General features: G+C 33.7%; 1 protein-coding gene across 1 annotated transcript; it reads left to right on the top strand.

The window, feature by feature from the left end:
• Window positions 1–26: 26 nt before the first annotated feature.
• LOC133178512 (calcyphosin-2-like) lies at window positions 27–22742 on the top strand. Its single transcript, XM_061313201.1, has 19 exons — window positions 27–86; window positions 497–634; window positions 1119–1186; window positions 2146–2256; window positions 2609–2675; window positions 3083–3184; window positions 4828–4959; window positions 5274–5453; window positions 5573–5640; window positions 6082–6177; window positions 14578–14652; window positions 15164–15256; window positions 15544–15637; window positions 16918–17036; window positions 18418–18503; window positions 19596–19750; window positions 20745–20864; window positions 21148–21244; window positions 21838–22742. Exons 2-19 carry the CDS (start codon window positions 503–505, stop codon window positions 22011–22013), a joined length of 1971 nt encoding a protein of 656 aa, XP_061169185.1. The 5' UTR covers window positions 27–86; window positions 497–502; the 3' UTR covers window positions 22014–22742.
• Window positions 22743–22747: the final 5 nt, after the last annotated feature.

A 22747-nucleotide genomic window follows, 5' to 3' on the forward strand; every position in this document is an offset into this window, starting at 1 on the left:
CTTTCACTTTTAGGTACTAATTGGCTAGATCAATAAAACGTTTTGAAATTCCGCTTCAGGTTGCTGAGCAAACTGTAAACATCAAGGTATGAAACTTGTCTAATAAATTAAAATAAGTCACCCTATAGTAGGTATAGCTTAGTATACCCTAAAGTTTTACCCTTTCGTTAATCTGAACTGTAAATCTAACGAAAAGATGTCACAATTTTCTCATCGCCAATATTGTAATTTTATGTGGTTCTGGAAAGATCTAGTGACATGCATAACACAGTAACAGATGGAACCGCCTTCTTGTTTGGAGTTATGCTCTTAAATAATCTGTAGACCAAAAAAGCTATCGTAAATTTTGATCCATACTTGTATTTTGTTTAAACAATAACAGCTGATGAAAAGGCAGTGCATGCTTACCTTTAAAGGCCTTTTTAGGAAAAAAAAAATTACTGAACATGTAAACATGTTAAATATGTAAATATGTTGATATATTTTTTTTTTACAGATTGATATGGATTTTATGGTTCATGGTTCACCAACACCAAGAAATCATGAGCGAGCTATTCCAGGTAGTGCACGGAATCGACCTGGAAGTGGAAGACCACCAAGCGCAAAGCCAACAGTAAACAGAAATCCCATAACTGTAAGGGTCGTTATTAGTTCTGTAGTCGATGGTTCTCATTTTGGGCTCGGGGGGTGGGATGGGAGGGGTGGGGGTGGACAGGCAGTCTAGGGTAAACCAGTGTATGTTACTGTTATCGGTCCTATAACATGTCCAACTTAATTTATGGGACCGTTTCTGACAAATGATAAATTCAATTTACAATGTGTTTAAGTTCAAATGTTTTCCATGTTGCCCCAGCCTATGCCAAGAAAGAAAATGTACAAAAAATTACAAAAGATACATCAATAGTCATGATAGTGGAAAAAAAAATTAGTTGCTCCAACAAAAGGAGGTATTAAACCTTGAAGAATGTGAAAGGAATCAATGAAATTAAGTGCATTGTAATAGTAAGATGGTGAACCTTTCTTTTTAATGAAAGTGCATATATATAATCTATAATCTAGCAGACTTCATACTTGTATTTGTTAAGTTTTGTTTGTACTAGTTATTACATTTTTTGCAGGGAGAGGAGAAACCTATTAGTAAGCCTGATGATAAACCTCCCAGTAGGCCAGACAGCAGACCAGTTGGGTATGGATCTCTAGATTAGAATTTAAAGACTCTTTAATTTGGTATTGTAAGGTATTTTATTGTGGAATTTGAAAAGAAGATGTTATATTCCTAACTCAACTGGACAAAGTCAAGATGAGCTTGTGCTATGACCCCAGCAATGGTGTTGGCATTGGCGTCTTTAGGAACAAGTCCATTCCTAAGTAATTATATGTCTTACTTGGTCCAAACTAGCATGAATGATGCATCAAGGGATGTATGTTACCAGACTTGCTTTAGATGCTGGCCTGACCTACATTTTCCATATGAAAGTTTTTGGTCCAGATTTACATGCAACTACATCCAGAGTTCATGCAACTATAAGCCTTACATATACCAAACTTGCAGGGATGATGCATCTAGGAATATACACTTTCAGAATGCTTCAGATGCTGGATGTGACCTACATTTTCCAGATGAGTGACTGTAAGCCTTAGGTGAACCAAACTACACGTAGCATGGTTGATGAATGTAGGGATTGACACTGGACAGTATAAGACTTGCTTCTGATGCTGGATCTGACCTACATTTTTTGGTAGAGTGACCAGGTTAAGAGTAGCTCTATTCCCAAATATCCATAAACCCTACCTCAACCAAACTTACAGGGATGATGCATCTAGGGATGCACACTACCAGACTTATATTTTCCACATGAATGACCAGGGTAGAGTTTTGGGAGTCTATCCGAACCAAACTTGAATGGTTATTTTTCTTGGGATTTGTTATGAGATTTGCCTTAATATGTTTAGCTGGTAACACTGGCACATTCCTTGAAGTGAGCTTGGCAATCTTTGAATACCAATTTGAAGTTCGATGTATAGAGAACGATAAAAAATATGAAGAAACGACAGCAATATGAAGAAATGATATCCCTTTTTTAAAAGAGATGAAAATGATAAAATATTGAGATATGTTTGAAATTTTTTTTTTTATATTGACAGGGTACCTGCTCTGAATCTTAAGGCTTTCCAGCACGAAGAGCACACAGTGTCCAAACCAATAGAAATGATAGATTATCCAGACACAGGGAGATCTGGGGTGTCTACTATAAGGTGTGAGATTTAGTAAACTGTTCTTCAATAAGAAGCCATAGCTCATATTAACAAAAACAGTCAGAGATTTTTAGAATCAGGAGATGAAGCATAAAAGAATGACAATGTATCTAAACTTTTGTCAAATAAGAGTAAGACCTGGGAAAAATTCTTACTGCATGTTTATTTGGTGTGGACAAATTTTGGGAAAAAGTTTATAGTAACTGTTATCATGAGTCTATAAAACCTTGTCGTAAAAACTGAAAATTTCTTTGAGTAATAAAAATTTATTAAATTTGCTTACATCACTAGGTTGTTAATATGCAAAAATCAATTTCATTGTTGGAAAATTATAGACTTCTCATTTTTGCAGTTGGGGTACACCTTGTTCATCAGCTAGATACAACATGGACAGAACTTCAAGCAGGACAGCAAATAAGGTAGAGTCAAACCTCATTATACAGAATTAAACAAGACAAAGAAAATTTTTTAAATGTCCAAGGATATGACATGTTGAGATTAAGAAAACAGAGGCTGGGACTTGCAGCTTGTTTGGATGTATCCATGGTATTCAAGAGATTGATGTTTGCCACATCAAAGTTCAACTGAATATGACTTGGCAAAGACAATTCATAAGGTGTAAAATATTAACACAATGCAAATATGTTTTTTCCATTTTTTTTATTAGTTAGTGTATACAGAGAGAAATAAATGTGGTTTTCTATTTAGAGCTTGGGAAAGATTAGTACAAGGAGATAAGGCAAAACGAGCAAAGCCTATTATTGTTGTTCCAAAAAGTTACCTGAAATTTAATACAAGTAAATTATTCTTTCACTTCCTTTTTCAGCCACAGAGCGGCAAAAGTGTACGACCAGATAGTGTTCCTGGTCTTTACTTTGGATACACTGACGACAACAAACAAAAAGTGAAAGTACACAAAGAAAAACAGGTACTGTAGCTAGATCACCAAATGGTCTCGTGTGAAAATAGTTTTTCACAAATAGAAAGTGATTTACAGTATCTTACTAAATGTACCTTATGTTTTAAGTCCTGTGGTAGAATCTTCTTTCAGTTTCAGAAAATATTACTATCTAAAATTAAATTAACTCCAGTTATATTTATTAAACAAAGGTGTGCATATACTATACAGACATGCAGTGTTTCCCCCATAAAATTTTTAATGCATGGGGGGAATTTTGCTGAATTGACAGCGCATGGTGTGTCTCATTGAGTTACTTGTGCATATATCTGAATTTATATTAAAATGAAAAATAAAAATGCATCATTCATTTATATATATATTTTTTAATTTAAATGATATATTTTGAATATATTGTCAATTTCATGTTTAAAAAAGCTAAACAATTAAGTTCTCTTTTATAAAAATAGACCTAATCACAAAAAAATGTTCTATTTTATTTTCCTCTAAAGCAACGGTCTTTTTATCATGTGCTGTGTTATTCTTGCTTTCTACAAAGTGAATAGGACCCTAGTGATCCCCCCTTTTTTTATTTAGTACATTTTTTTGTGGATGTCCCTACTTTTACATGCAGTCTTTTTTAAACAAAAAGGGTGCACACTATGTAGCACCATTGCTTACATGTAAATACTGTGACAACATATTTAGTACATTGGTTTCTGATTTTTTTCTATTCAACGCAAGCTGTTGAATGTGGGTCAAGCATGTGCGCTTGAACGAAGTATTTGCCCATAGTTCATACAGTAAATAAACAATGATAATATTTATTTGACATGTTTATTTTTTAGGCATATTTAGGCTAAAAAAAATGACTTTAAAATTATGTGTTTTTTTTTTTATGTCGGAACATCAATGCTATTTATAGAATGACCTGTGGATGTTGGAAAAACCCACATGTGCATTAAAAAGTGTATTACTTTCACTGTGTGTACTATCTGACAGCAATTAATAAATTTTTCATGCTTATAAATATTTTTAATCAAATAAAAGCTTAATACTTAGTAACATATCAGTAAATTGCAATAAACATAAATTGACAATTTTTGCATCATACCCTGTACCGCGATTCGCATCGAGTTCACTACAGGTGCGCAACATGTGTACAGTACACGCTATGATTCTAGTAATTTGAATTGTTTTATTGAAAGATTAATAACTGATAACATTCAAAGTACCGGTATATCTTCTTTTTAACATAGTCTACCCTTAATAATTCATGCATAGCGGGAAGCATAGCGGCAATGTGTGATGCATGGCGGGGGATCGCTATGCAAAAACGGCCTGGGGAAAACACTGTCATGTACAAGTAGCTTTCATGATTGTCATGTCCTGGCTATTTAAATGTCCATATTGTATGCTTGACATATACAAATTTTAATGGCAATCTCCCACGTTGATGAAAAAAATTAGGGCAAGTTGACATAACTTTTGGTTGCCCTGGAAAGGGCTGTTTTGTCTTTGTCTTGGCATCTAGTGTGATCCTCTGAATTATCTCCCTTGGACTGTAGGCAGATGGGTTTGGGATGAAACCCTTTACCAACATAAAAATCTGTATTATACAAATGGCTGTTTTTAATCAATAATATTATGATGTTGTATGGTTTTATTTATAGCCCACTGCTTGGGACAAAAACCCGTGTCCAGATGATTTACCCCCTCCTTCGGAACGATATAAAGAAATGTACCAACAGTATACTGATGACATGAAGCAATCTTATAGGGCCAAAAATCAGTCTGCTACAGAGGTGTGTAATATCAAATATTTATTGGGATTTGTCAGAGTGAATAAATATAGTAATATATGTTCTTGAATCAGTCTGTGACCAAGGTTTGTCTCTAATACAGCTGAACTTCGTTATCTCAAACACCAATGTCTTGAATACTAGAGATGTGTTGAGGTGTGTTGGCAGTCCCGATCACATTACTTTTAATGTTTTTACCCAGGTTATCTGGAATCCTTGGATATCTCAAAGATTAATCTTGTTCCGGTTGAGTTTGAGATAATGAGGTTAGATTGTACATTGTATTTTAGAATTTTGAATGGAATTATAATTGATAGGAGGATGTACACAAAGAAATCGCAGCTGTAAAAAAGTCTCACCCCAAAACTTATGGAGAGATTCGAGATGAGGTAGAAAAAGAAAGTGCCAGGTACGATGAACCAGAGGATATCCTGGACAAGAACTGGGCAGAAAGAAAATCCTACTCCACACAACAGATGATGAAAATTATGGATGCCGTAAGAAAGATTATTTTTCTTTTAAAAATTCTATATTGTCTTGTAATATAAACATGTAGTGCTGGATAAGGTACTAAATACATTCCTTTATTAATTTTCCAAATTGGATTGTTTTCCAGGAAGAATTAATAGAATTTAACAAGCAGCAGAAATTAATCGAAACTGTGATGATAGACCAATTATCAAGGTAGTTATATACACATTAGAAAATGTTTACAACTTTACAAGTAAGTTAATCAAAAGTATTCAAAACTTGGGCGGATCCAAGAATTTTTTCTGGGGGTAGGAGGGTATAGGAGAAGACACTTTCCTTAGTCAATTTCCTTCAGTTACATGACTGGATATATGATCCCCTTACCATTTTAAGAGAGTTTTATGTTTCCAGCAGTAGGGTGGTGGGTGGGTGGGGGTTCCAAGGTCATTTTTAGTTACTTTTACATAGAAATTTAATTGTTTAAAAATTCCAGGAGGGGTCAGAATCCCCAGAATATTTGTTTTTAATCTTTAAATTTCTATTATTATAACCACTACCGTTGAAATCATAATTTGAATGTTTACTTATTTCTTCTTATGATTTATCTCAAGTGCTTGAGATTCTTGCTGATAAGGAAAATTTGTTTTTGTTAAGGCCCGTTATTAGTGACCCAGAACAGAATATACGAACACCAGTCCCTAACGATACCAGGCGAGCAAGGGGAAGTAATCGATATCTTCATGACTCCAGGTACAAGGGCTATTGATTAAAACAAAAATCAGTTAATTAAGTACAGTTCTTTGTAAAAATCATGCAAAATAGGCATGTAGGTGATATATGAGGGTTCTCAGAATTTGATGATTTTCCACACATAGTTTTCTTTTGCCCTATGAAACATGTATGCAAAAGGAAAAATGTTTTGATTCACGGTTACCATGGAAACATGGGTAGAGAAATTTCCCTAGCAACCAGCCAGTTTTCAGCTTCGATGGACTAAAAAATCTCGTATCTTTCAGGCTCAAATTAAATGTAAATACTAAAAGAATTTCTTTTTCATTGCTGTTATTCTCAAGATAATGATCTTAACAGTTTTCACAATCAAAAATATAGAAATAAGATTTAAAGATATATCTGTGATAGATGTGGGAATATATGCATGTTTTTCCTTTTTGCTGACTCAGCATTTTCCTTGATTTTGGAATTATTCAATGCCTAATTACTCCAGTGATGGACCTCATACAGACATCCTGTGTATATAACATAAAAGCAGAGGATTTTGTCTTTTAGAATTTGAATTCAGAAGCGTATAATTTTTAAACATTCCTATCCGTTGCCTAGCAACAAAAATGGATGTTTTGATGAATAAAAAGAGAAAAAATGTAAAATGCTAACGTCATAAATCACCTAACTTGTTATCTTTGAATACTCAAAACAAATTTTACAATAAATTGAAAATTTTGAGACCTCTCTGCAAACTTTGGAATGTTTTACAATCTGTAATCTCCATGGTAACAACAATTTCCCCTTAGCAACACATCAAAGAATAACGATTTTAGCATGTTCACGTACCTGTTGTTAAGGATTTTTCAAAGCATGCCATAAAATTGTGATTAGGCAAATTTTACAATGCAATTAATATCTTATAAAATTCTATTTTTCACTTGATTTTCCTATGGCAACAAGTATTAGCACATAGCAACCAATGTATCCTATGTAGAGTTAAGAGTCATTCTTTGTAGGAATTTCAATTGTTTTGATACTCAGAATCAAGATTACAGAACATTGTTATGTAAAATCATTGCTGGTACAAAATATACATAAATATATACATTTGCAATCAAGATTCAAAAATTCAAACTAAGAATGTTACCATGGTAATGGGTATAAACATTTTTAGCTCACCTGAGCCGAAGGCTCAAGTGAGCTTTTTTGATCGAAATTTGTCCGTTGTCTGTCGTTGTTGTCGTTGTAAACTTTTCACATTTTCATCTTCTTCTCCAGAACTACTGGACCAATTTCAACCAAACTTGGCACAGGGTATCCTTGAGTAAAGGGAATTCGAGTTTGTTCAAATAAAGGGCCATGCTCTCTTCCAAGGGGAGATAATTTCAAATTAGTGAAAAATTAATGGCATCTTTTAAAAATCTCCTTCTCAAGAACCACTGGGCAAGGAAAGATGAAACTCATGTGGAATCATTCTCAGGTAGTGTAGATTCAAGATTGTTAAAATCCTGACCCCCGAGTTTAGGGTGGGTCCACAATGGACGATCAAAATTTTACATAAAATATATATAGGAAAAGTCTTCTCAAGAACACCAAAGCCATCATTGGTTATGAACTATTAGGAAGTATCCTAAAGTAGTGTAGAGTCATATTTGATTAAAATCATGACCCCCTGGGGATATTTAGGGGTCACAATTGATTATTAAAGTTATGCATAGGGATACATAGGACATTTTTTTTTTTTTTTTTTTTAAATCTTGTTCTCAAGAAGAGCAAAGCTATGATTAGTCATATTTATATGGAAGCATCCTCAGATAGTGTAGATTCAGATTTGTTGAAAACATGACCCCCGGGGGAAGGGTGGGACCATAATGAAAGTTCAAACTTGTTATGAAAAAAGTCACAATTAGTCAAAGAAATATGAAAGCATCTTTAGTTAGTGTAGATTCAGTTTTGTTCAAATTATACCCCCCCCCCCCCTCTTTTTAGGGGTAGGATGGGACCACATATTCATTAAAGCTTTTCAATACTGAACTGATTCTTTCTTTTTTTCGAAGCCACAGTGCTCAAGTGAGCGATGTGGCCCATGGACCTCTTGTTGTTTATATCATTTCAGTTTTATTTCTTCATTTTCATTCAGAGCTCATTGATCTTTCTAAATTAAAAAAAAAAGAAATATACAAGCACGGGTTTTCAAGTTTTGAAAAAAAAAAAATATGAATGCACTTCATTAATTATTATTTCATGAAAGAAATAAATTCATTTTTTTAATTAAAGTATTTTATAAAATGAATGTTCGCATTCTGGCATAGTAAATTTTCCGCACTTTTTCCTATGCTTGTACCGGAAATTGAATCTTATGTGGGATTTTCGTGGGGGAAAATCCTACTCTAGAGTCATTAATCCGTGGGGGAATCCTACTCTAGAGTTAATTTTCCGGGGGGAAATCCTACTCTTGAGCCAGTTTTGTCGGGGGGGTTAGAGGGGAAATCTTACTCTACAAGACCGGTAGATAATGAGCTGATTTTTGGTATGTCTCTTGATATTGTTGACTTACAAATCAGGTTTCGAGTTTCTTTGGTCCATTTGTTGCTTACCAGAGCAGATGGTTCAAGGTTCCGATCATATTTTGTCCGGCGTCCATCGATCTGTTCATCTGTCAGACTGCCGTCTGTCTGTCCGTCTGAAAACTTTTTCGACATTTTCGACATCTTCTCAAGAACTACTGGGCAAATATCAACCAAATAGCAACAAAGTGTTCTTTAGTTAAGGGAATTCAAGTTTGTCCAGATGAAGGGTCAAGCTTTCTTCCAACGGGAGATGATTACGAATTTAGTGAAAAATTATTGACATCTTTTAAAAATCTTCTTCCGAAGAGCCAATGGGTCAGAAAATATTAATCATATATGGAAACATTCACAGATAGCGTAGATTCAAGTTTGTTAAAAATGACTTTTGGAGGTAGGTAGGTTTAAAGTTTGTTCGAATCATAAGCCCCAAGGGAAGAGTGGGGCTAAAATAGGCGATCAAAGTCTAACATAGGAATACACAGGATTTTCTTTTAATCTTCTTTTCAAGAACAGTATAGTCATGATTAGTCATTTATTTGGAAGCATTCTCAGGTAGTGTAGATTCAAGTTTGTTCAAAGCATGACCGGATGGGGGGAGGGAGGAAGTTTGGGCCACATTAGGCAATGAATTTTCTTACATAGGAATACATAAGTATATGGGAAATATCTTTAAAAATCTTCTCAAGGACCACAAATCCATTAATTATATTCATAATAATACAGAAGCTGCAGATTCAAGTTCGTTCAAATCATAACACTTAGGGGTAGTGTGGAGCCACAACAATGATCAAAGTTATACAAAGGAATACAGAAAAAAACATGCTTATAGATAAGGAGCTCATATATGAAATGACGCTTACAGGTAAGTGATCTGTGGGTTAAGAAAATATTTGGTACTGTACTTTATCAAATGAGTTGAAATGGCGTATATTCCCGATGTTTTCCGAGTGACTATACACAACTTAAACGACATGGATAAGGCAAGTACCACGTCACACAGCTATAGTTTTTATTAATCGCACAATTATAGATATTTTGGTTATCTCATTAGATTTTCTTTTCTCACAAAAATTTAAGATAATCCCTGTAAAATGATGTTAATTGATCTCTATCCAAATCGACGACGAGTAAATTGATGACGTCGCATTGTTAACGTTGAAATGTTGAAGGTTTTTTTGTAAATCTATACAAAATATGAAATCTCGGAATTATATTTGCTGAGTCTTTTAAAAGATACGTGACAATTTGTTGAAGATTCATTTTATACAAACTTTTAATTTTGAAGTTGTACACGTTTTAATATGTAAGAAAGTATTGATGAAAGTGGCTAGACTTTCCTGAATGGTAAAATGAATCATGCAACACGAACTTGATGAAAGTGGCTAGACTTTCCTGAATGGTAAAATGAATCATGCAACACGAACTTCACTGATAGGCCTAATGTTTCCTTTGAGAACGTGTTGGTGGTGTGGGGAATGGGGTTAACATTCATATTTACAGTAGTCAATTTAAAAAAAAATGAAATTTCGTTGAGGTAAAACGAGAGCTTTCTTGTTTTTAACAAAATGTTTGCTCATTATCATTTACGTTAAATGCAAGAACTTTCAAAAATAAAAGTTTTGAAAATTTTACGTCTTAAGCATGGGATTGTGTCAAAACAGGAAGTGCTATCTATAAAGCATACGCATTCGGCAAGGATAAAACATAAGTTTATCTTATGGGCAGTATCTACCACAAGTTTGAGATTAAAGGTAATTAGTTTAATCTCACACATGTGATGGACACTACCCATAAGATAAACTTATAATGTATTAAAATTGTCTATCCCTGGTACTTCGATATAAGCATGTTTTACTATATAAAGAAAAGTTTAAAAACAGCAAAGCCACAATTAGTCACTTTAATTCAGAAGCATCCTTAGTGGAAATTTTACGTTTGTCGAAATCAAATGTAACCGGGCTTAGGGTGAGGACCACGATAGAAGATCGAATGTATAGGGAAAACCTTGTAAAGCTATGATTAGGTAAATAGATATGGAAGCATCTTTAGATAGTTAGGCCTTTGTTTTGTCAAATAATTTTGGACCAATATCTTTAAGTTTTCAATACTGAACTCTGTTCTGTTTTTCTTAAGCCCAAGTGCTAAGGTGAGCTATGTAGCCAATGGGCCTCTTGATACAAAAGTTATAGCTATTAGACTTAGTTTCTAATTGTCAAAACAAGGCTATAATTATAGACAATGCCTGCTGCCTAATATATTTATGTAGATCATATTAAAATATGCTCAAATGAAAAATTTCTAATAATTTACTTTTTTTAAATGTTTGGCTGTAGAGCTGATTGACTGACAAATCAATTCAAGTTTATTGCTGACTGACCCACTTTTATGAAAGTACTTGTATTAGTACCTTGAATGTAAAAAATCCTTTTATTCACTGCTCAGTTCAATAATAAAAATTTCAAATCTTTTTTTTTCTTTTGCTATGCCTGCAGATAATTAGCTGAAGTTTATTATGTTTCTTTAAACCAATGACCAAGATTAGGTTTGACAATCATGATAAAGATAGAAATGTATAGCCCTCAGATTTACATATGTAGAAATTCACAGATGGTCTTTTGTTTGTCTCTTCATATTTTATTTTCTAGTTTCGCATTGATTGGACCATTTCAGTAAGTTCACCTGTACAGAAGGTGGAGGTAACGAACAGTGATCGATCTCATAAAATCCATAAACATTACAAATATGTGAAGAGGGCATAAAACACGGACCCCTGGAAATTACACAGGTTGGACCAGGTGCCTAGGAGGAGTAAGCATCCCCTGTTGACCGGTCACACCCGCCGTTAGCCCTATGTATTTATCAGGATGACGGAACTTTTCGTAGTCCATTCAGTATAAAAACAAAGGCCTAACAATTGGTATGAAACAAGTCATCCAAATACGACCCAATGACAGGATATATTTGCTGACAAGATCATTATAACGACCATAAAATTTACGAAATACCAACTTTAAATAAGGTTGTTGAAATCCCTGTAACATCAACTTATCAGTGAGTAGCATGCCTCGCTTTAAAAATTGATCGTACTCAGAGCAAGCTCTTGAATACCGAATAAACACCATAAGCAAGTGACACTGGAACGTTACTACAAACTGTTGAAGTGCTTTAGAGTATGACTCTCAACTCTTCATAGATTACATTGGTTGTTATGTTCACAGAATCGTTGCCATGGGTTTATCAAGTAAACAATAAAACTTTGATAAGATGCTAATTGCTTTGTAAAATTTCTTAATCACAATTTTACAGCATGCTTTGAAGAATCCTTAATAAAATCTTTCCCCCGGAAAACAGACTCTAGAGTAGAATTTGCCCCACAGTAATCCCATATCAGATTCAATTTTCTGGTACAAGCATAGCAAAAAATTAACTATGCCAAAATGCGAAAATTCATTTTATAAAATACTTTAATAAAAAAAAAATGAATTTATTTCATTCATGAAATAAAAATTAAAGAAGTGCATTAATATTTTTTTTTTCAAAACATGAAAACCCGTGCTTGTATATTTCTTTTTTATGCCCTCGTATCGAAGATTCGGGGGTATATAGTTTTTGCCCTGTCCGTCCGTCTGTCTGTTTGTCTGTTTAAATGTTTGTCTGTTTCTCAGCAAAAACTTGAACATTGCCCATAGCTTTGATTGGAGCTATGGTTTTCATATTTCACATGTGTATTCCTTGTGACAAGACCTTTCTTTGGGTACCACCATATTTGACTTTTTGACCTTGGAGTTTGACCTAGTTTTACACAATTTTACCCAACTTTAACCCTTGGCCATAACTTTTGAACAATTGGTGCTAGGGCTTTCATGCTTCACATGTGTATTCCTTGTGACAAGACCTTCCTTTGGATACCAACAACTTTGATCCTTTGACCTTGACCTTGGAGATTGACCTACTTTTGGGAAACTTTAACCTTGGCCATAACTTGTGAACCGTTGGTGCTAGGGATTTCATACTTCACATATGTAATCCTTGCGACAAGTCCTTCTTTTGGATAGCAACAACTTTGACCTTGACCTTGGAGTTTGACCTACTTTTGAAAAACTTTGACCTTGGCCATAACTTTTGAACAATTGGTGCTAGGGCTTTCATACTTCACATATGTAATCCTTGTGACAATACCTTTCTTTGGAAACCAACAATTGTAATCAATTGACCTTGACCTTGGAGTTTGACCTTCTTTTGGAAAACATAAACCTTGGTCATGACTTTTGAACGATTAGTGCTTCAGCTTACATATTTCACCAGTATAATTCTTGTGAGAAGGCCTTTCCTTAGGCACCATTATTTTGTACCTTTTGACCTTGACCTTGATGTTTGACTTACTTTTGAAAAACTTTAACCTTTTCCATATCTATTCAATGGTTGCTGCTAGGGCTCTCATATTTCACAGGTATATTCCTCGAGACAAGACCTTACTTTGGGTACCAACATATTTGATTTGCATTTGAGAAAGTTTAACCTTTGCTATAAGTTTCCATACGGGGGTATCTTGTTTTTTTTAATTTAGAAAGCTCTGAAGAAAAATGAAGAAATAAAGCTGAAATGATATAAATAAAAATGTTTATACCCGTTACCATGGTAACATTCTTCGTATGAATTTTTAAATCTTGATTGCAAATGTATATATTTATGTATATTTTGCACCAGCAATGATTTTACATGTCAATGTCCAGTAATCTTGACTCTGAGTATCAAAACAATTGAAATTCCTACAAAGAATGACTCTTAACTCTACATAGGATACATTGGTTGCTATGTGCTCAGAATCGTTGCCATGGAAAAATCAAGTGAAAAATAGAATTTTATAAGATGCTAATTGCATTGTAAAATTTGCCTAATCACAATTTTACAGCATGCTTTGAAAAATCCTTAACACAGGTATGTGAAGATGCTAAAATTATTATTCTTTGATGTGTTGCTAAGGGGAAATTGTTGTTACCATGGAGATTACAAATTGTAAAACATTCCATAGTTTGCAGAGAGGTCTCAAAAAGTTCAATTTATTGTAAAATATGTTTTGAGTATTCAAAGACAACAAATTATGTGATTTATGACTTTAGCATTTTACATTTTTTTCTCTTTTTATTCATCAAAACATCCATTTTTGTTGCTAGGCAACGGATAGGAATGTCAAAAAATTATACGCTTCTGAATTCAAATTCTGAAAGACAAAATCCTCTACTTTTATGTTATATACACAGGATGTCTGTATGAGGTCCATCACTGGAGTAATTAGGCATTGAATAATTCCAAAATCAAGGAAAATGCTGAGTCAGCAAAAAGGAAAAACATGCATATATTCCCACATCTATCACAGATATATCTTTAAATCTTATTTCTATATTTTTGATTGTGAAAACTGTTAAGATCATTATCTTGAGAATAACAGCAATGAAAAAGAAATTCTTTTAGTATTTACATTTAATTTGAGCCTGAAAGATACGAGATTTTTTAGTCCATCGAAGCTGAAAACTGGCTGGTTGCTAGGGAAATTTCTCTACCTATGTTTCCATGGTAACCGTGAATCAAAACATTTTTCCTTTTGCATACATGTTTCATAGGGCAAAAGAAAACTATGTGTGGAAAATCATCAAATTCTGAGAACCCTCATATATCACCCTTTGCATGATTTTTACACAGAACTGTACTTAATTCACAAAAAAAAAAAAATGATATTAATAAATTAAAAAAAAAAATTAGATTAAAAAAACAAAAAGAAAACAATTTTTTTTCTTCAAATCTTAGTAATATTTATATTGCATAATGTATAATATATTATAAATATATTTTAATATAGAGTCAGAACCAGTGCCACTGCCACAGAAAATTTATTGTCAAAACGGGTCCGATTTGGTGCTAGAATTCTAACAAGGTAAGATTAAGGCATTGACCATACTTAAAAGATTCTTTTTCTAAGTAATATCAAAGAATACATTTTTATACTCCCCGCTTGAAAAGCAGGGGGTGTATAGTGATGGGGGTATCCGTCCGTTCGTCTAGCTGCACGTCCGTCCATTACACTTTGGGGTACACATCTCTTATCCGCAACGCCTCTTATACCACCGAATGAAATTTAATGAAACTTACAGAATTTTTGTTACATAGTGCATTTGTGACCTCCTATTTTACTTTTTGATCAGACACATATGTCGGATTTCCAATAGCAAAACATAGATGCTGCCATTCTTTCTATAATATCGAGAGGTACCCTTCTTTTATCTGCATCTCCTCTTATTCCATTGAATTAGCCCTTAGTTTTCTTAACTTTTAGGCCCTCTTTCCTATGAAATTGCATTCCAATCCAAATCACTTCATGTGTGTATTCTACTTTCATGAACAGTATGAAAAGATAAATGTGTACATGTATTTTATTTTGATTGTAGAAATGGGCATGATGCTTTAAGAGAGTTAACAGGTTTTTATTTCCATGTAGACAACACACTCACAATATATGAATTTAGACAGTTTGGTAAAAGGTTAGTGTAGCATTAATTTTTTTTTTTATTTATAACTTTGAAAAGATATCATTTGTTTAAAAAATTGATTTTGAAATTGAGAGTAATGGTACACATGTTAAAGTAAAAAAAAAATAATAACCAAAATTTTAAAAAAGCAAAAAATATGAAAGATCAATAAATATACAAAAAAAAATTATTTCATTGACAAAGAATTTTTGTTGGATGAAGATATTAAAGAAAAAAAATCAAGATTTTATACTGATTTTTAAAAATTATATCTGTTTCCCCTGATTCTCTATTTTTAGTGCTAAAGCATTGCCCTTAATAAAGAGAGGGAAATACAAGCACCTGACAGGAGGCAGAAAGAATGAGCCATACACACTGTTAGATATATACTCAGTAAGTAATTGATATAAACAGTAATTTTTAAGACCATGCAGTTTTTGCTGTTCCTTTATAAAATTCACACAAAATAAGATGAATTCAAATTGTGTATTTAAGGTTCATTGATACTCTTATAAGAGAAGATAACTGTGATTGGGATATTATTGCCTATTATTTGTTTATGAAATTGTCAAATTAAAAGGCCAATTTTTGTCAAATTTTGCTCTGTAAGCTATGCAAAAATTGTTTGCATTTTAATTATAAATCAGATTGTTTTGAAAAATCATTAGTGTTAAATTATCTTCTAGTTTGGTATTTGCCATCGTTAATGCTGATTTAATGGTTGCAAACTGAGTTTTACAGGTGACGCGTAAGCGGAGCAAGTAAAACGGATGTTTGCGACTGTTAAATCAGCATTTACTGTGGCAAATACTAAATTAGAAGATAGTTATTCCCATTCTAATGCAATTTATGCCTTTTGTTTGATGTTTATGTCTTATTTTGTTGGGTTTTGTTATATGAAATACGTCACAGAGTGTTGTGTTTTTGCTTCGCTCTATTATGACATCACAATCAAAAGTTTTCACTCTCGTTAATACTCATTTAACTACCTTAAACATCATTGCATTAGCTAATCAAAATTCATTTTACAAAGCAGTTGCATTAGAATTGAAGTTTTTACATGATTGAACAGGGATATGGTGAACCTTTATTTAGCTTCATTCCAGGAACTTTGAATTGCAAAAAGTAAAATAAAACATTTATACACTGAAGCTTGTCTAATCCAGGTGTTGTATATTTTGAAATCTTACCTATTACAGTATGATAGAAACTTCTTATGAGTGATTAATTTTCCAAAAAAAAAAAAATTAATGCCTCGCACAGAAAATGTTAAATTACTTGTAAGTCTCTATAGATGCAAGTGGACATGACTATTTCACATCACTAAAATATTCTCTGCAGTCAATTTCACAGTATGGTCTTTCGAAAACATAACTTTTGCATATTCTCCTCAAGTTATTTCAGAGTTACATTCCATCTAAATTTTCATCAAGCACTTATATTAATATTGCTTCTAGTGAATTAGTTTTCTGGTATAATTATTAGGGATAGAGATTGACATTTTTAGTTGACATGTATGCTTGAGAATAGTGTGGTTGCATCAATATTTATTCATAAAATTAATCAAATTATAAATGTCATATCTAATAACAAATGTTAAAAAAATCTCCATAGAAATATTTTTCTGTCTTTGGCCATGGAGTTTTCATATTACATTATATATATATATATAGGGAGCAAATCTGATAATTTCCACGGAGGGCCAGCACTCTCTACCAGACACCATGAAGAAAGCTGACCATGTTTACTTCCGAGTAACAGATGTGGACGAGGCAGCAAAACAGGAACTCATGTACGTACAATAGGGATGGGTATCACCAAAAATTTCGTATATCGCGATATATCACAATTTTTCCCCAAAATATCACGATAATATCATGATATTTTTACAAGCAATTTTACAATGATTTTAGATGAATATTCATAATTTTTTCCTAAAAATATGGTGGAAAAACATAACTTCACTTTTTTTTTCATTTTTTATTTACGTAAGATCAAGCAAATTTGGATACTAGGATGCCTTTCTTTTACCGTTTTCAACATTCTTTACACTTCCTGTAATTGTAATTTGAAAGACTGAACAAAAAATGAATAATTTCTGGAATTTTTAACAATGTACTTAAATACCAGTATTTTAGTCTCCGTATCACAATACGTATCACACAATTAAAAATCACGACATACCGGTTTACCGTTAAAATCGCACATCCCTAACGTACAAAGTGTCGGGATGTATAATTGAAAATATACTGTGAAGGTATTATATTTAGCAGGTTCAATATTTGGCGGAAATTGATTTTTGAACAAGTTAGCATAGATTTGATTCAATGCTTTCTGAATATATGATATATATGTAAAATATGCACACATCATCGGATAGTCACTGGTGATCTCGTCTTTTATCACCTGTGGGCAAACTCACTGAAATATCCTAGTATGTAATTAATATGCGTGGGTCATTTGATTGGCTGCTGCACAGAATCGCGATGGCATATCAACGCATCACAGTTTACGTTATATATGTATGTACGCTTTTCCATGTTAGCACGCCTGTGCATTTAGCAGTTTGAGAAAGGTACTCCTATATTATTCCTGAAAGGTATTTAATGCCTGGCAGTGACATGTACATGTACTATGTGTTTTTTATCGTTTTAAAACAAATTTCGCATGTTTTAACAATTTCACAGTATTACCATAAATAGCAAACTTCTGAATGTACATTCAAAATTGAGGAGTTCCAACTTTCTGATTGGTTGTTTATAATCAATAAATTTGCATAATGTAATAAACGACAAGATTTTAGCGAGTTTCCCCGCGGGTGATAAGTACAAGACAAGATCGCCCGTGGGTATCTTATGATGGCACACACAAGACATTTAGCACTGTATATGTACTTGATTAAGCAGAAGCTGTTTTCCATGAAAGGCGCTAAGTAGAGTACACAGCCAAATGTAGTAAATTTACAGTAATGAGCTTAGGCAGAACATACAAAAAAATGTGCTTACAAATGTGCACACTTCTGACTGACAGCAGTCTTTTGAAAATGGTTTCTTCAACCTTCATGTTTTAAAATATTAAACCCTGCTAAATTTTAGCAAAATCTTGTCAAAAAATTCTGGTCATCTCTTAAAAAAATAAAATTGGGTAATATTGATTTACAAATATTTTTGTAGTGCTAGTGATATGCCAACCACCTACAGACAAGGTCTTCAGAAGTCCATTGATGCAGATGTACAGAAAGTGGTGGCTGCTGTACAAGGTGAATAAATGAAATATCATTTGTTTGCAAGTTAATCTTTGCATGGAAAATTTTTACCCCCAATTTTAGCCCAGTACTTATCTACTAGGGGTCATGATTTATGAAGTGCATGAAAATGCTTAATTTTTTACAAGGACTTTTGCCCCAGCTTTACTGTAGAAGAAGTTTTAATACATGTAGATATTCTTCCTATCCAATATATATTTTAACCCCCTATTGTTGCCACATCTTAATCCAAGCAGTCACAATGTTAACAATGACACCTCAAAGCAGAGCATCCCTATGCAGTAGAGCAAATCTATCCCATTATAATTTATTTTGAGTAACTTCCATGATTACACATACACTCCAGGCCCGTAGCAATGATTTCAAAAGGGGGGGGGGATGTCCGAAGTCCCCCCAAAAAATCTGACAAGCAAAAAAAAAAAAAACCTGAACTGTTCAAAAAGTGTGTGTGTGTGTGTGTGTGGGGGGGGGGGGGGGGAGGTATCTAAGAAGAAAAAAATACTGTCCAAATCTTGGAATTTTTCCAGTGCTTTACCTTACAGCAACAAAAAGTTGGGAGGGGGGGGGGGGGGAACCAGCATCTAAATGGAAAAAATAATTATAGCAAAATACATAGGGAAAAAGTGCTGCCCCCCCCCCCCCCCCCAGCCGTCTATGGGCATGCACTCACCAACTCGCCAACACACACACAAGCATGTAACTATGTCCCCTCCAACTTCATTGCTAGGGGATGATAAAGCTTGATTCATTGAATAATATTAAAAAATACTGTCCAAATCTTGGAATTTTTCCAGTGCTCTACCTTACAGCAACAAAAAGTTGGGAGGGGAGGGGGGGGGGGGGGAGGGGAACCAGCATCTAAATGGAAAAAATAATTATAGCAAAATACATAGGAAAAAAGTGCTTCCCCCCCCCCCCCCCCCTCCCAGCCGTCTATGGGCATGCACTCACCAACTCGCCAACACACACACAAGCATGTAACTATGTCCCCTCCAACTTCATTGCTAGGGGATGATAAAGCTTGATTCATTGAATAATATTAATTTAATATAGAAAAATGAATATATTCAATGTATGCTTTTGTAGCTGAGGTGCGAGAGAAGATAAAGAAGAGAGGTATAAAGACATACACAGGACTGGGCCGGTACTACAGGGAGAGAGATGAGAGGGGGGACGGAGTTATGTACAGGTTCCAGCTGGAGAAAGGACTGTTCACATTCCACATAGATCTTGATCCCGAGGTGAATGACATTTAAAATTCCTAATGTCTATTCTTCGGTATTTTCAGTACCAATGAGCATTATTTTAAAGTTGCTTGGTCTGATTGTTATGGTAAAAAAATATTTCTGGTTGTTCGTGAGAAATAATTCTCCAATTTGAGCTTCCACTTTCATAAATTTATATTCTCAGAGTTGGTTTCTTTTAAAAGGTATTATAATTCAATAAATTTTTAAAGGTAATTTTTGTTGGGTCACAAAAATTAGAGAGAATGCAAAGTTTCTGCATGTGCATTTGCTTTGTAAACTTATCACACAATGGAAGTCAAATGAGCACATGGTAGTCCCAAATCTCTAACTGACTCTGGGCTTAAAAAAGGAAACCTGAACTCAAAAGAGACCAAAAGCAGGGTATTCATTTAGAAAAAAACACAAAGGGGAGTACCTGAGGGAATTGACAGGGATGAACTGCAATTCGGAACATTATATAGATACAAATACATGTATGTCAAATGGAAATTTCATGTGTTTATCACGGTGACCTCAGCTGGGTTTGTTTACTTCTGGAAGTCACATGGTCTCACCCATTTATATCTCCATAGCGTGTTTGTTTTGTCAATGTGGTTTTTGACTTAGATTTCTTGTATAAATATTGTTTTTAACAGAAAAATCAGTTGCATGATTTATTTTTATACACTCATATTCTATGTATTCATTTACATTTAATGTGTATGAAAAATGTGAGTCTCCGTTGATCAAGTGACTTTAGACATTCTTTTGGACAGCTAGGGGGACAGAAAGTAGGTTCTGGTACAAAGGAAATGAATATAATCTTCATTATTTCTAATGGTAAATAATTGCTTACTCAGAAAAAATACATGTACATGGTGTTAGATACATGTATGATTCCATTTCTGTGTATTTTTTGTCATATTGTTTACCATTTATGAGTGATGTTTTTGGCAAGAATAAATAACATGTGTAAATGTAATTTAATGCTTGTTTCATCTTATTGCAGTTACTGGATGCCATATTTGAAGCATTAGATGTAGACGAGACAGGAGAATTAGACTACAGTTTGTACATGAGGGAGGTCCTAGGACAGATGAATGAATATCGCAAGTCTAAAGTCAGAAAGGCAAGATTGACAATTAGGGCTTGAAATGTAGAAATGTTAAAAAAGTGAAAAAAAAATCAAAGTTTTGTATAATTGAATACTTAATATGTTGAATGTGTAGTCTGCAAAGTAAAAAAAGGCAGGAAATATTGTTAAACCTACTTCATACATTGGTAGCTAGGAAATTGTTTACATTCATGATATTTGGTCGTACCTTAATTGGGCTGGCATTTATGTACATGTACTGGTCTGTAGTTTGGGTGAATTTGACTTTAAGATTTTAAAATCTCTTCATTTCATTTAGGCCTTCAAAAAGTTAGACTCCAGTAAGAGTGGTAGAGTCACAGTGATGGACATCAGGAAATACTTTAACAGTAAATTCCGCCCACCTCCACAAGCAGGTATGTACATGCAGATTTTCTGGCACATTCTGCAATACACATTAGATTTTCTGTCAAAAGAAATATGATTAATTTGACAATGCTCTCTCAATATTTAACCCCACCTTCGAAGCAATTTAATTCACATGTTATGATAATAATCTATAGAGCTAACCACAGGGATTTTCCCCATGTACAGGTGAATTTAGGCCCCATTCCCAATTGCAAAAACCTTTTTCATAAATAAATTAATCGTGATACAGCTGGAATCGGAAATCAATAGAATTTCTAAGATTTGAGGAGGAATTTTTCTAATGATGTGTTTATTAATGTACTCTAAGTACTCTTTGTTTGAAGGTTCTGATAATTAAATAAAAGCTCAAATTTATTCATAATGAGTGTTTATTTCTTGAAAATTGTCTTGTGATATAATTTTCCAATCACTGATAAAATGTCATCAAATACCCAATTCCAAGGTCCCAGGCCCAATTCCCAAAGTGTAGTGGAAAATCCCTGAAACATAATTAGCTACATGAATATATGGGTTTTCAGTGTTTTATTTTTTGAATAATGAGTGATAGAGATGGCATTTTCATTTCTTTTCCCATCCGCAGCTGGTGTTGTCCCCGGGATGAACCCAGTGCAGGCCTTCCTAGAGGCTGTAACAGCCTCCTCAAGACAGGAGAGTGTGTCTTATGTAGAGTTTGAGGAATATTACGAAGGACTTAGTCTGGCCATTGAGAAAGACGAGGACTTTGTCAACATTCTTCATAACACATGGAATGTCTGAAATATAGGATTGAATTAGAACAGGTGTGATAGTAACAGAACTTCTTGGACAGGTATTGGCAGTGTTTGATAATAGCCAGGAGTTTTCCAGAGGAGATGAAAAAGTATTAGATTAAAAGGAAACTTGTGTCTAGATCATTTAAATTTACCAGGAAGTTCAAACCCTTTGTGTGTAAAAGATAGATAGATGTTTGTGCAAGTATGGGAAATCAGAAATGGAGACTTTTATATAATTTAAGAACACAAGTCAAAAAGGTTCAGGGTAAACATGTGCTAGAAGTAGGAGTTGTCGTAGTTATTAAAAAATTTATGTATATTGCTATTGTTTCCACAAAGAACAGAAGAAAAGACATTCTTAGTATAGGAAAGAAAGACCAGATACGTTTAATGGTATGGAAATAAGTACAGAGCAGAAAGTCAGAACATTGATTCCGGTGATTAATAATATGTGTTTTAAAGAATTTGAGCTATGAAAAAAAATGTTTTGTTCCAAAAATGGGAGCATCATGAGTTTTGCCACCTTGAAGAGAATTACAGAAAATAAAAATTGAACATATATTGCCAAAACAATTTGATAATACATGTATATACAATGTATGTAAATTTGATTTATTGCCTACAAAATACATTCATGCTTGCTTGTGATGTAAACGTGTATGTCTATATCTCAGGAACAAAGTTTCATTTTTCCTTTGATGATTGAATTAGAAATTTTGTTTTATGAATTTTGTCAAT

Source organism: Saccostrea echinata, unplaced genomic scaffold (genome assembly GCF_033153115.1).
Source record: "Saccostrea echinata isolate AGI-Se365-2 ecotype Australia unplaced genomic scaffold, CSIRO_AGI_Sech_v1 ptg000003l, whole genome shotgun sequence".
NCBI lineage: Eukaryota > Metazoa > Mollusca > Bivalvia > Ostreida > Ostreidae > Saccostrea > Saccostrea echinata.